Source organism: Seriola dumerili, unplaced genomic scaffold (genome assembly GCF_002260705.1).
Source record: "Seriola dumerili isolate Sdu_G_001 unplaced genomic scaffold, Sdu_1.0 BDQW01000138.1, whole genome shotgun sequence".
NCBI lineage: Eukaryota > Metazoa > Chordata > Actinopteri > Carangiformes > Carangidae > Seriola > Seriola dumerili.
Window position 1 is genome coordinate 4998113 of NW_019174393.1, and position 15659 is coordinate 5013771.

The window sequence follows — 15659 nt, forward strand, 5'->3', positions numbered from 1 at the left end:
TCAGAAACTGAACCTTAAAACAAGCCGTCAGGACTTCTTTAACTTTGTGATGTCACAACAAAGCAGTCAGCGCCCTCAGCCATGCCCGAAGCCCCGCCCACCCGGACCCACCCTCCAACTTTGCAGGATTTAGTTTCTCTGAGTGTTTTACCTGAAATCTGCTACATTTTTATTTGATCATTCAGAAAACAGTGAGCCAATCAGAAGAGAGGCTCAGAGCCTGTTGTTGCTTGAGCTCCAGAGAGAAGCCCGATAGAGGAGATGAAAAACTACACTGAGATGCTCTTTGGTTCTTAAAACCACAAATACATCTTCTCATGGATGTCAACACTTCAAAATAAAACACCGGAAAATGTAAAATATAGGACCTTTAACTTCCATTTACCTTGGCTGCTGTCACTCAGAGGGGTCAGACGCTTGGCTCCAGTTCAGCAGTCACTGCAGGAAATCAATATGAATTGACATGTTGTTATAGAAAACGTGTCACTGACCCGGCCATTAGTGCTATTATAGTCTCCGGCTCACGTTTTAGGAAAATTGGAAAGGATGGAGCTTGTGGTTAGCAAGGTGAGGGCCAATCACTAAAGTACACGCTTTGCTTATTAATCATGAAGGATCTTTGTTTTTCACTCTCTGTCCTCACAACACACACTCGCACACTCTCCCTGCCCTCTCTCTAAATGGCCTGACAATTATGCCTGCAATTAGAAAATAAGTGTTTTCATTATCAACCCAGGTAAGGCTGTTTGTCAGACCTTATTATGGTTCGTGCCGTGTGTTCCCACTTGCGCAGTGTTTTAAAACCTGCATGGTGCCTGCACAGTGGAGCACAAAACACTATATTTAGTAATCTGGTTGAGGCAAAGATAAGGCTGGATGTGGAGCTCCTTTGTGTGGGAGTATTTAATTGTCAGCTAGGTTTTATCTACAGTGCAGTATATTGCAGTAAGCAAATAAAAGCACTCTGTGCCATGAAAGGCAAACATTTTAGCCACTTGTCAGCTGCACTATTTTACACTTGAAAGGCAGATAAGACATAATCTGTGGTAATGTGTATCTGTAGATATGGTTTATGGCTGTAAGGGGAAGCAAAGGAGAGTCCGTGCTGATGTACTGTTCAGCTGATCGAGGACTGGAACAGCCCTAGAGACCTGCAGTCCTGGGGCCGTATTTCAGACTTACTTCCTAAACTGCCGATCTTGTCTTAACTGTTTGGTAATTATGGTAATTAAGATGGGAAAAGTGTGTTACACGAGTTACCTAACTTCCCAAAATCTTAATTAAACTCTCCTCACTTTAGGATAACCGTTAAGCTGTCTTAACTTTCACTTTTCCACCACTTAGCTACCTGGTTTAATCCATACGGCTGCTCTTTAGTTGCTTCTACACAACCAGGGAAATACGGAGGAGCTTATTCACTGAGGGGCGTTTCAATGAGAAAAATATAATGGGTTATAAAAATACCTCAACTAGATGAGATGAGGAAAGTAGCACTGGTTGCTAGGTAACAAAAATAAAAGTTGATAATCAATGTTGGATTAAGTATTTAGGATTTCCTAACCTGAGATAAGATAGGATGAAATAAGATTGAATCCAGATCCATAGATATCTGGGATCTGGGACAGAGATAAGAGATAAGATCTTCTGTAATACTGCCCTTGATATCAACTCACCATCCACCGGTTTAACTCTAGCTGTAACCCAGTGAAGCTTCGTTTCATTGCTGCAAGGGTCAAACATGTTCCTTGTGTTTGGCGTCCTGAATTTGAACTCCTTGTGGTCAATTTGTCAGCATTAAAAAAAACTACAGCTCCCATGATGCTTTACCAGAGGAGCATATTGTGGAAGTTGGTCACTTGGCTGCTTAAATCAGAGATATGAAAGCATTATTTGCCTAATAAAATCTCAGGACTGTGTGTGGGTGTGTACAAACTGGGCTTGGTGGGGCCATCGTTTGATGACATCACAAATTTACCAGCAAAGCTCCACCCTACTTCAACCTGACTTTAATCAGCGAGAGTAATTAAAAACACCTGTGTGTGTCTGCAGGTGATTCAGATCACATCACACAACATAGAGTTGAGTTGTCACACCTGACTGTCATGTTTCTCCCTGTCCACAACCTGCAGGTGATGTCATTGTCTACATCAACGACGTGTGCGTCCTGGGCACCACCCACGCCGATGTGGTTAAGCTCTTTCAGTCGGTGCCCATCGGCCAAAGCGTGACGCTCGTCCTGTGCCGCGGCTACCCTTTGCCCTACGACCCGGAGGAAGCTGCCAACACCAACAACAACACCACCACCACCATCATCTCCCCGCTGGGCATCATGGAGCAGCGACCCATCATGGTGAACGGCAGGACGGGCTACGACAACTACCTGGACTATCTCTCCCGCACGGCGCGCTTCGTCACGGACCCCGGTCAGGACCAGGTCGGTGCGCAGCAGCAGCTGCTCCCGCCTCACCCGGGCGACACCCACTTAGATGGCTCCCTTCCTCCCACCACCGGCACCACGCCTCCTGACAGCGTTTCCATGGCGTCGTCAGGGGCGACCCAAGGGGAGCTGCTGACACTGACCATGGTGAAGGGAATGGACGGTTTTGGCTTCACTATAGCGGACAGCGCCACGGGCCAGCGCGTTAAACAGGTTCTGGAGCCTCAGGGCTGCCCGGGCCTGTGTGAGGGAGATCTGATCGTGGAGATTAACAAGCAGCCGGTTCAGGGATTCTCACACACCCAGGTGGTGGAGCTGCTCAAGGAGTGCGCTGTTGGAGCTGAGACCAGCCTGGTGGTTCAGAGAGGAGGAACAGGTAAGAGCATCTCAAGTGGCTGCAGGTAGGGATGGTGTGTGGGAGATGGCTGGCTCAGCAGGAGCGCTTTAATCTCTCCGCATCTACTCCATATTTGTCTCTCTAGCTGCATATTTGCCTGCCTATTCATCTATGTCATCTTTTACCATTATAGCCAAGTGTGTCTGTATGTGTGGTCCAATCCAAAGACCACAGAAACCTATTATACAGCTCTGCAGTGCTCAACAATGGCTGACGGATGCGCAGCCCATCTTGAGTGTCCTTCCTGGTCCTCTTTTCTTTACTCAGAGAAAAACAGCTTTATTTCACCGTATTTAAATACACACCTCTCTACTCTGCTCACTGAGCTGTACCTCCTAGTGGTCAACAAATATCCATTGATTGAAGTGCATCCTTTTTCCAGTCAGTTATTATTTTTTTTATCATGACAGTTTTATATAAATGAATTTTACCTTCTTTTTCCAGCCACAAATAAAAGCCCCCAGATTAACGCATGTCAAAAGTAGCAGTTTTCAACAAAATACTGATGGACTGCAAATGGCTCTGAAGTGCTTTCTGCCCTGTGTTTTTCAGAACATGTGTCCCTAAGAGAATCATAATTATGCACTGCACTCTCGTGAGTCACACACAGGGTCGTTATTTGCAGACTCAACAGGAAGCCGACTGTTTTCTGCTCTCTGAGTACGTGTGCGGTGTGTTGGGAGGGAGGTGAAGTGTGTGGAGTGTGTTTAAACGTCTACATTCGCTTCCTCAGAAAGGCTGAAACCTTCAGACAGTTTACTTCTAATGGCAACGTCTTTGACACTGTAAGTAAGAGAGGAAAAGATGCACTGTCACTGTCTTTCCTAAATGTGTGCGCGGCTCAAGTGACAGAACATAAGTTGTGCGTAAACCTGCTGTGATCTGCCAGCAATCTGAGATTTGCTCCTTTTTGAATTGCGGCGGCAGTGCATCTGCCAGCAATGACTCAGCCGGAGCACCGACATCGAAGATTAAAAACGTCGGAGATTTTAATTAAATCTAGAAACAGCAACAGCTTCTCTTCATCAGCCGAGCAGATAGGATCAGCCTCTGGAACAGTGTTGTTAAATGTTGTTAAATGACGCTTCTCTTTTGAGTTAACCTGTCCTCGATTTATCCTGGCATCCTCTTAAGTGATGACACCTGAACTTTAAACCCACAAACTCACGGGATTGAGTTTTGCTTTTTTGTGGAACCACTCTGCAGTTCTGTATTTCGCCTCTTTGTGTTGTGTAATGTCACATAGCAGTCATCATGCCAACTGCCTGGTGCCACAGACACCGCTGAGACTCAGCCACAAAGGTCAGCACCGTCCTCTGAATAGATTTATTGCCATTTATTTCTTTATTAGGCTGCCCGTGTCTCTGTCAGTGAGCAACGAGCCGAAAACAGGAAATGGAGAAACAGGAGTGAATGAATTTGCCTCCAGGAGAAGGAGATGTTGTCTTTTTTCTAATCCAGAGTGAGAGATAGATAAATATCAGTAAGTCAGTACCTCTGAAGCATCGTCTGCCATGTAAACACACGTACACACATGGGAGAGGTCAAAAGTTTTTTGTGCCACCATCTCAGAAATCACCAATCTGTCAACACACTCCCCACATACACACAAAACATAAAAAACACACAGTCTCCCATCTGCGCAGGAAGCTAACGGTGAAGCGCTCCCCCGCCATCTGTCCACTTCCTTCGGCGGCGACGGAGCTTTGGAAGGTCAAAACAAACGCTTCCATCTAAAGAAAAAAAAATCAGCCCGTTGGCCTGTGGAGGAAATGGCAACATTATTTACATGCTATATTTCATCTCATTATTCCAAATGTGGATATGGCTTAGCTCCACCACACAACAATACGCCAGGGTGCAGTGTCACATCTGTTTGTGTTGATTTCCTGTGACATGACAAGCTGTGGGTGCTGGAGGTGAAGAAAAAAAAAAGAAAGCGTCGTCAGTGCCACCCGGTCTGCTCTAACAGTAGCACCTCTGCGTTTGGCACACTTACGTAGAATGATAGGGGTAAGAAAATGTGCCAGCGTGTCCCGGTCGGACGGGGGGTTTAGACATTGTGGATCTTTAGGGAGTATTTTGAGGATTTTACCAGGAAAACATTATGAGACTTTAAGCTCATTAAGATCAGAGAGCTCAGACCCTCCTGGGAGAAAACAGTCACAATCAAGTCTTTGTCATCTCTGTATCCTTAAATTCTTTCCTTCATGATGGAGAAAATCTGCTGATCTGTTATCTCTGTTACAGTCTTGTGATGTTAGTGATGTTGACCTTCATCCCTTTGGTTGCCTCTGGAGTTCACACACTCAAGATGAAGCTAGTGGATGAGATTAGTGCCAAACATTATTGTTACTTCTTCAGGCCTCTTTAAAACGATCTGAGAAGAGGAAATCAATCTTCAGTTCAACTGCTCATAACTCGCCCACAAGGGATTGCAAGGAGATATCAGTATTAAAAGGTAACAAGCAAAAAAAAAAAAAAAGGCAGGGGAATGGTGCCACAGTAGCACCAGTCCCCTGCTAGTACTGACTGAGGGGAGCATGAATGGACAAAAACACTGAGAATAATCAGTTATCACACCGAATGATCGCTAGTTCCAGCTTAGTATTAGCTCTCAGTTTTATATTATAGCAGACTTAATTTAATCGTTTTTTTTTTTTTGTTCATATTTTCACGACTTTATTAGAAAGTCTGGAAGGGAGAGACAGTTTAACCCCTATAGGCCAGTTTTAGGAATAATTGACTGAATGATTAATAATGAATAATTGTTAGTTGTACTATACAAGTGCCTGAATGGCTGATGGGAATGTAGCTCCATGGCGATGGGCTGCTGTCAAGCTAAATGTTTTGCATGCACTCTTCTTTAATGAAGGTCCATTTAGTTAGTGTCGTTATAGTTACGACTCTGTGAAGCTGATCTGAAGTCAAACTACAATGAAAACTGATGTGAGAATTTGAGCTTTGACGTCCTTGTGGTCTGTTTGTTTCACCACAGTTTGGGTTTTTTGTCATGTTTGTTTATTACGCACACATAAACTTTTGTCTTGTTGTTTTTTGTGTGCAGTTGTTTGGAAATCAACTGTGACTCCACAGAATCGATAGAAAGTGACGTGACACAGAAATCGCTCGCCGCATCGAGACGGTTTGATTTCATGACATTTGGACAGGCAAACTGATGTCATTATTAGTGCGTCTGCACACCATTTCCAGCAGTAGAAATACTTTACAGATTAAAGTGCGAGATCTGTCAGACGCGCAGCACCCACTGTGAGCTTTGAGGTGCAGCCGATCCTCTGTTCCCACCCAGCTTCCACAGAAAAACCAGCTCCGAGCATTTAGCCAAGCTATTACCCGTCGTAATAAAACTGTCACCATGCTGCTGGACTGATGTTCTTTCTCTTAACACACCACAATTTGGCCTGCTACTAAGGACCACTGGACGCTGGCCACACAATCTAATTGAACTGGCTGTTTCCCTTTTTAAGGGCTTGAACCACAGAGGGAAGGTGGGAACCAACTGATGTCTGTCACCAAACAACTGTCACGCTCGTCTCTCTGGCTCGCTCCCCAAATGTTTGCCGGTGCAGGGACGAGCACACAACTCATCACTTTGACTGAAAACACAATCTGAAGCGGGGTCGGGTTGGGGGGGGTGATGAATGAACTGACTAAGTTTAAAAGAGTGCGAGAGTGCAGATTTCTACATGACTGAATTTTTCTTTTAATGAAAGCTCCTTTATCCTGCAGACAGAGCTACCACTTCTTTACATCCAGCCTCTGAGAAAACACACACACACACACACACAGAAGAAGTCAAGTTGAGATGGGATTGACAGCATCTACGCCTCCACAACACCCACATACTCCACAAAATCCCACAAAACACAAATCCAGCAACACTGTTACGGCTATTTTATGTTGCCGTTGCTATGGCGACAGGCTTATAATGTCCAGCATCAGAGATCACAAATGACTGGCTGAGGCTGAGGAGAGGGAAGGTTCACAGATTGAGCTTCATCAATAATTACAGGTCTCGCACACGCACACGCACACACACACACACGCACACACAGATAAAAAGCAGAGGAGGTCAAAGTGAGAAAAGAGATTAAGAAGTGATACAGAAAAACAAAAAGCAGCAGAGAAAAGATGTGATCAGAGAGTGAGAATTAAAAAGAGCCACCGTGCCACAGCGAGACTCGACTTGCTTGGCTTGGTGTTGTCATGGACACAGAAGAGAGTCCACACTGAGTTATTGTTATAATGTAGAGAGTATGTGTAGCTTTTTGACATCAAGAAGTCATTGCCACAATCATGATTATACCCACCAGTATTATTATTATTATCATTATTTTACTATCATCATTGTTAATATTATTAGATCGTGATGATACCTGTGTGTCTCATCATTCAAGAAACAGCTATAATCATCATTAACAATCAGGGAGAACAGAGGCAGCCGATAACATCTGTAACACTGTTTTTATCATTCTGCACCACAGCATCAGATTCAAGCCGGAAATGTGGAAATCTTCCACTTAACAGTTTCAGTGCAAACAGAGCCGAGGCTTTAGAGTTTGTTGTAAAGACAGATTGTCCGCTAAGTGAAAGGCTGCTGCACAAGCCGCCATATTTATCTTCTTCAGTGAAGTGAAAGAGACGGACAAATCTCAAAGTGAAGAAGTTCAGCTCTCACTCGAGATGAGTGCACTCACATTAATACCAGACTTTTGTCAATGAGTCATTCTGTGCATTTGAGACAGTTTCTGTTTGGCAGTGAAGATGATTTTTGTTTTGTTTTGCTCTAACTTTTGTCTGTAGAGAGCGACACATCTGTCCCTCATACTGGAGCTGTCGCCAGCGGCATTTAACAGTTGGCTAATCAAAGAATGAACGTAGCTGCGTACTTTGGCTTCCAAGCTTTGTTGGAAGATCACGTTCCTATTCTTAATCCTGCCTGCGAAGCTGTGATTGGTTGACTGTTTCTCCAGCAACATCAATTGGCACAATACCAGGCCTTCAGCCACACTAAGTTACACCAGGCTATCACAGTAGTTTATAATGTACCAGAGAGAGTATTGTCACTGGAGACTTGAGGATGAAACTGTGCCCAGCCAAGAAGTGTTCCACAACCACAACATGATTTTCTATTTAACAAGATATAATGTTTTAATTAGTGAGCGTTAAATGGATTTGGTTGCTTTTTGAACAGAGCCAGGCTAGCTGTTTCCCTCTGTTTCCATTCTTTTTGCTAAGCTAACTACCTCCAACTGTTCCCAAAATGCCACATTATCTCTTTAAGGTCAGCACTTTATGTCGAGCAAAATCTAAAAGCTGTGGTCAATGATTATGTTTCGGATGTCACTGAAATTATGTCGATCTTTTTTTTTTTTTTTTAGATAGATAGATTTCGCTTTTTACGCTCCTCTTGTCGTGTGTCGCAGCTCCCAAAGAAGTCAGAATTAACAGCGAGGCATTAGAGCAAAGCTGACGCCAGTCCGCCATCGGAAAAATGAAGCCAGATCAAACCGTCCAGTCAATTAAGTCGCATCACCTTGAAAAGGCCACTCTCATAATAAAGTTATGATATTTAGCCATCCCTGAAATTTGGGTTTGACTCCCAAGCCATTTTTTTCCCCAACAAATGGACACTCTGTCTCTCATCACCAGTAATTATTGTGCCTATGTGTGTGTGCCAGCGTGCGTGTGTGTGTGTGTGTGTGTGTGTGTGTGTGTGTGTGTGTGTGTGTGTGTGTGTGTGTGTGTGTACGCACGGCAGACAGCCTCATTAGTGGCTATCTAGACCATTAACAGGCTGTGTCCTCATCGCCACACCAGCAGAGATGCAGGGCTGTAATTTGCTCCACAGACTTTCAGCTCGTTCACATGTACACTCATTTAGCTTCCCCTAACATGCCGCAGTCTCCCTCACTGCCGCCCGCCCACACACTCACACGAACGCTGAGCCACATGGTTTGATTCACACAGGTTGTACGCACACCTACACGACAGCCAGGCACACACTTTCCTCGTCTTATCCCAAGGCAGCCTTCTGTACACAAGCCTCCGCACACTTACATAAACTCCCCTTACTTGTACTACCACGGGTAAATTGCATGCATTATGAATCAGCTGTCTAGTTTGGCCCTTCACCTGAGACCAGTCACATGCACCAGGATCGCCAGAGGCCGCTTTAAAAACCATGCAGACCTCAGGTGAAGGTCTGCTTTGCAGAGAAAGAAAAGAAGGAGGGTTTGATTCACTGAGCCTCCTCCTGCCTCCCAGGGAATCGGTGTGTAACTAGACAGTGATTCATTGGATGTGTGTGTGCAAGATAGAATAGTTGGAAACAAAAGAGAGAAAGAAAAAGGGAGGAGAGAGCAAGGGAGTGATGAGTTTGGCTCTCTGCCAGCCCACCACAGACTGTCAGCCGTGTTCACACTTAGAGTTCTGTCCCCACCAGCTCCAGACCTGGAGGAGCTGCCCGCCAGGGATCAATATCCCATCCTGACAGCCCCAGGAAGACAGCCAGGGGCCTGAGCATGAAGGGCGAGACGCTGAGATCAGACTGTAGCAGAGAGCTGGGAGGGGTTAAGCAAAGCTGATGGTGTTTAGCCTTATTGCCATCAAAATTAAATCACAGGCAAAAGTTGGGCTCTCTGTGTGTGGGAGGAGTAGAATTACTAACCTTGGTTGCCTCTTAAACAAATCAAGTGCTCCTATTTGGGTTTTAATGGGGTGGAGTGATTACCCTGTGACTGCATGAGCGTGGTTAAATAAATTGTGCTGTTTTGAGCTTTAATATCATGCATATTCAACCGTGTGCCTCGCAAACAATTAGTTTTGCTCACAGCCACAATGAGGCTGGTTTTCGAGAACATCGGGAGAACGTGGAATGGGCATTTGAATAGAAGTGGATAGAATCCGTTTTCTGCAGCGGATGTTGTGTGAAGCTGCCAGCCGTCCTCATGAGGTGGAGATACATATTCATAAAGGGCTGAAAGATTCATGCCCACTGCCATCAATCCTAGTGTTATCATAGCCTAATTTAAATAATTGAAGGGCTAGTGTTAGCTTCACATTGTGAAATTAAAGAGATTTGTGTTTTTGTGTGGGTGAACAAACGTAGCCTCCGGTGTGTCCAATGCTTGGATGTGTGTGCACCAGTTTCATGTGTCAGTGTTGGCTTTTTTCTTCGTCCAATGCAGATGTTCTTTTTTATTCAAATTTTGCTAAACCATAATCCACCTGATGATTTTTAGAAACTTATGATGACACATAACCATGAACATTTTTACACCTAATTGAACCCTTGTGCAATAGCTAGAAAAACAGGAAGTCACCTGTCTGTTATGGAGTTCACATAATGTGTAAGAGTTTTCTTATGGAGCTCCATAAATGAAATGTTTTTTATTTTCTTGGAATAAGATTTAATATTTCGTGCTCAAAATCAAATAGCACACAGACTTTAATCTAATAGGAACCAGTAATATTTAAGTGAGTAGCATGGAACAGCCATTTAGCGCAAAGGTATTTTCAGACAGACAGTGAAGCCGTGCATTATTCACACAAATTTGACTGTTTGACCGTTTCTGTTGGTTCACCCCAAACAGCCCCAGACATGCCGACTGCACAGACATTAGCTATAAGCTAAGAACACACTGTCTGTGGGTGTGTTCCTGTGTGTGTTTGTGTTCAGCTCAGCCTCTAACTGAACCCAGAGCTCACTAACTGTTATTTCCCTCCAGACTCTCTCTCTTCCTCTCATCTGTGTACGTTTATGAATCAGATTCATAAAACCCCGGCATATAGGTGAATTTCTTGCATCAAATCTCTGCATCAGTTTGTGCTGCCCCTAGTGAATTTACATCTAATTGCACCTTTCTATTGACTTTTCTTTGATTTTGTCTGAACACACAGTAATGCTTCTGTAATACAGCCTCTGATAACTTTTTTTATGGCATTCAGCCAAATTATTTTTCATGAGATGCCTGTTCTTATGGTTCTAGGTTTAAACGGTTTAACGTGAGTCGTCATACAGTCATAATTTGGTGCTTTTGGGAACCACTCTGTTCTTTATTGACCCCCTACAGGGTCCCTCTACAAGATATGGGCACAAAATGAACAAATAATGCAGGACCCACTTGAGCTGATGTTGTAATTTAGTGGTACAAATTCCCCCGACAAATTACAATTAATAAAAATGACCAAAATTCACTTATATACAGCAAACCTTGGGGTTTTAGGGCTCCTCATGTCTGGGGCCAGGGGTAGGTTGATATTCCAGCTTTTTCTTTGCCATCCGTGACACAAAGTCTAAACTGATGTAGTCCTTCCATTCACTCAGCCTGTTGTCCATTAAAATGTACAGCAGCATCTTTTTGTGCTGGAGCAGCCAGAATATTATTGTGTGACCTTCAGAAGCTAAAATAAAAGCTGATTAACTGAGTTCGCTCCATTTTGAAGTGGCTGTGTGGACCTGAAATCACAGTAGAGAAAAATGTAAATTGATGGCAAATTATGATGTTCCCACCAGTTAAATGGCACATAGCTACAAACACCATCTTTCACTTTCACTCTTACTTTTGGGACTCCATGTCTTCTTCACATCCAGCAGACGTCTGAATCACAATCATCCCACATGAACCTTTTTTCCCACTTGCCACGTTGCGGAGGCTGTGTGGGTCGCTGGCGTTTGGAGCCTCATCACAACGGCACCGTTATTGCCAGAGAAGCTAGACGACTCGGCACCCTCGGAGCAGAGAGCCTCGCCGGTTCAAATCTCTTTAATTGCAGTTTTTGGGCAGGAACTGAAAACGAGGCACGACTGCAGCCACTCTCATTCATCATTACCCGAAGCCGTGCCAGGGCCGTGGCAGAGGGTGAAACACATAAGCATGGACACACAAGTGTGCACAATCACGCATTATGGATTTTGAGGCTTCAGTGCTCTCATCATGGAGACAGTCCAAGTGATATTTTAAGTGAGATATTCTCCCCTCATTATACTGGTTGTGCCTGCATCAGAAAAGAGTTACACTTACAGTGGGACAGCTCACTGCTTAGCTTAGAGCTAAGTGCAAGTGTGACACCACAGGGTTCATGTAGCTCTGTGTGGCAGAGCTGACAACTCTGATTAGCATTCAGTCTAAGGGCTTTCAGCACCACGGACAGCTCCTTTCACCCTCTCTCTCTCTCTCGTCCTCTCAGTCTTCCTTTCTGTCTCTCGCCCCTTCTCAACTTTTAGCCACGGGGCACTGTGACACCCACATCCAACTAAGTGTTTGGTACGCCTGACTAAACAGTGACTCTGCCCCGAGGATCACCTCGGTCAGTGATGCTGGGTAGTGCCCCTCCCCTCCTGTCTGTACGGCTAAGCTCAGGTTCTGTCACCCACGACGAGGTCCGCTCTGTTGTCGCCTCTGTTGCTCTCTATGTCCTTCACACTGGCTCTGATGTAGGTGTTTTGGCTCGTCATTAAAAGGACTTTGTTTGAGAAGAAAAGCAAAAATCTTCTCTGTCCCTTGCTGTTATCATACTTTTCAATATCTTCTTTCTTTTTTTGGGCTGATAAAATATCCCTCTGTGCAATAAAAGCAAAATTGGCATTGAGTTTAAAATAAGCTGTCATAAGCGTTTTGATGTTTAAAAATGTTATTTGGATTATTCTGACTGAGAGAAGCGAACAGTCTGAAAAAAGTCATTGCCGGATTTCTTTGTTGCTTTTGTTAATTTCCATGTTGTCACCATTTCACTGGTGGCTCAGTGAGACGAATGTTTTTACAGTGTGACTGGAGCCTCGCCAGGCCGAGACTGGGAAGGCTGGCGCATAATTCAAGCAGTCACCCCATAATTTGATCCCTCCATTTGCATATGCTTGTAGCTTCCCAGGGGGGAGACCGTGGCAGCACTTGAAAGACAGGAAGGAAAGAAACTGAATCAAGAAGATGGAGCATGCACTTTTTTTTTCTTTTTTTTTTAAACATTCTCCTGTGAATTTGACTATAGAACTAGTGCTGGAGTGTTTCATTACTGTGTGTGTGTGTGTGTGTGTGTGTGTGTGTGTGTGTGTGTGTGTGTGTGTGTGTGTGTACTGATGTCTGCTGCTGCTGTTATGCTTTTTACAGTTTTCTTTCATCATCCGAGATAGATCTCCGGGTGTTGTGCTTGAACAATGTTGTAAACAGCAGAAACATGTGGCTCACCGTTTTAAAGGTCACAGCGAAATAAATGGGGAGAGTCAAACGAAAACATGTGGCCTTTAACTTGCTGCATTGTGTTACAAAGTGAAGCACTTTATTGTGAAGCACAGTCATCCTGAACCCACTTAAATCAAAGTCAGAGCTTTTGTCAAATCCCACTGCCTCTCCATTGTCACCGACACATGTATGATACATTCACAAGTCCCCCTGTTGGTGACATCAATTACAGTAAATCAGTGTGAATGGATGCTGATATTTGCTGAAAATACTGGAGATGGAAGATCTTATTTTGCACATTTTTCCTTATAGGCACATAAGAACTGAAACAATCACTATTAAAGCAGCTATATATGATATTTTTTATATTTACCACTTTGTATATTAAAGGGCTCATCACAGTAAAGAATCTACAGAGACTTCCCCTCAGCTTTATGAAGCATTTCAGCGTTTTCTAGCCCATTGTTTTGGTTTATAGCCTGTAACAATATTGTTATGGTTGACTCTCATTCACATTAGTCTAATAGTGCACTACCTGCTTAGCACCGAACAGCCAGCCAGACAGAGTTAGCGTCTAGCTGGTGAACAAAGTGGAGCACTGAGCAGCAAAAGAGCCAGAACAGTGGATTTACATTCATCTGTGCCAGAAACACAACTCCAAATGAAAGCTAATGTTGCTTTGCATCTGGTGGATGTGTAAATAATCCAGTTTGTCAGTGTTGGATTTCACCTTGTTTCCGCTGCCTCCAAGTGGCTAAAAGAAAGTAAATACAGGATTAATGTAATATTCATTTTAAGGCTTTTTTCTTAATCGAAGGGAAATGTTTTCTCCATGTGGAAAATGTTACGACACCTCAATCCCTTAAATTAGAACGTAGATTCACACCGTCTGTCATTAACGAAAGGAAATCCTAATCACTCCTGGAAAAGATGAATCCATCGCTGCTTTTAAAACCATCATTTATATTATTTTTGCAGCCTGTTGATCACTGTTTTTTTCTATGGCATCCACCATTTCAATATGAACATAGCTCATATTAGAGCATGCTTTTCAGCAGAGCTTTTTTTTTCTGAGGTTTTATGTTAATCTCTCTCTACCCTCACAATAACTGTTTGCCTCATATATTTATTTACATCTTGTGCTGCTTTGTGCTTTTATCCTGTTTGAGTGAGTTGTGCTTTTCTTTATCCTTTCTACCATTCACAAACACTGTTTTCATGTCACATTCTTACTTTCATTTGGTTTATCTGTAATTCAGTTGATGTTTTTTTTTTTTTTTCTTCATTTTGTTATCCTCATAAATCCCCTGGAATTGGCTTCCACAGCTAAAATGAAACCTCACACTTCATGATCTGTTTTCTGCCATCATCTTTTTCAGTCTAAAGCATATTTTGTTCTCTCAACATTGCAGGTCACTATTCACCCTGGAAGACCCCTAAGCAGGTAACATGCATCAGCCTCCAAAATCTGGACTGTCCCCATTTCTGCTTTTGAATCATTAATATAGATTTTAGTAGCAGTGGCTGCAGTGTGCATACTGTATGTGCTAATGGGAATGACCCTGATCTTGTTTTTTTACTCTTTGTCTCCCGTCGTACTTTATAAGATCTAAAAGTGACTCTCTCTGTCCCTCCTCCGTCGTACTAACTCTACTGGTCTTTCACTAGATGTCCGTGGCTCTCACAGCAGCTAGCCTTTGATATCTGGCCCTTCTTTATTGCAATGAGACGGCAAAAAGGTCAAGTAGCCCACTCATTACATCACTAGACTCTTGATCCTGCTCGTCAGACTTGATTCACCGCGTGACTCAGTGCCATCAGGGTTAGGCACTGAGTCAGGCCATTTGAATAATGCTACAGCTGTAGTGCTGCTATCTGTCTGTAATCAGAGTGCTTTGGCATGGCCCAGATGCATTTCCATCCCCCTTTTTTCATCTTCATTTCACAACATTTGGCCATTCTTTCAGATTTTTTAAAAGCTTTCTTTTTTCTTTTTTCTTTTTCTTTTTCTTTTTTTTTCACTTTCCTCCCCTACTTTTGCTCCCTGGTCGTTTATCTCTCATCTCTCCTTTTATTTCCTTTTATCACATTAAAGCAGATCCCCTCATGTGGTATCTCTGTAAACGTGCAGCTTCTCCTCCTGCCTCCTCTGCCACTATAAATAAACTCCTGTTGTATCATGCTGTCCCTAAGCCCACTAACAACTCTGTCCACCAAACATCCTCTTAGATCAGATTCACTTTGTCTTCATGTGCATTTGTCACACTCTCATGCCTGCGCACGAGTGTTTCTGCCCATCTTTCTTTGTTTCTCTTTGTGCGACTGTGTGTGTAATCCATTTCATGCCTGGACGTCCTCCTAGCGCTGCCCTGACCAGCCTCTGACTCCAGCTCATGTTGTCCCCATTCCAGATCACAACCAACAGCACAGGAAAAAAAAAAAAAACTTCCATTGTGCAGCTTTTTAAGACACTTGTCCCCTGAAATCCCCTCATTGTTCATCATCTCTGCCCTCTCTCGATTTAATCAATCTCCTCCATCTCCCTCAGAATAATTAAAATTCACAGCTCTGAGGGGAAAAGCTTTGAACGTCACAAAGTAGCAGACAGCACACAGAGCCCCTC

General features: G+C 43.6%; 1 protein-coding gene across 1 annotated transcript in view; it reads left to right on the forward strand.

Annotated features, from left to right (window-relative positions):
- The window catches only part of magi2 (membrane associated guanylate kinase, WW and PDZ domain containing 2), a 215526-nt gene that overhangs the window by 175503 nt on the left and 24364 nt on the right, over window positions 1–15659 (forward strand). Inside the window, 2 exon segments of the mRNA XM_022749101.1 lie at window positions 2130–2813; window positions 14449–14480. Of these exon segments, the coding sequence (XP_022604822.1) occupies window positions 2130–2813; window positions 14449–14480 (716 nt within the window).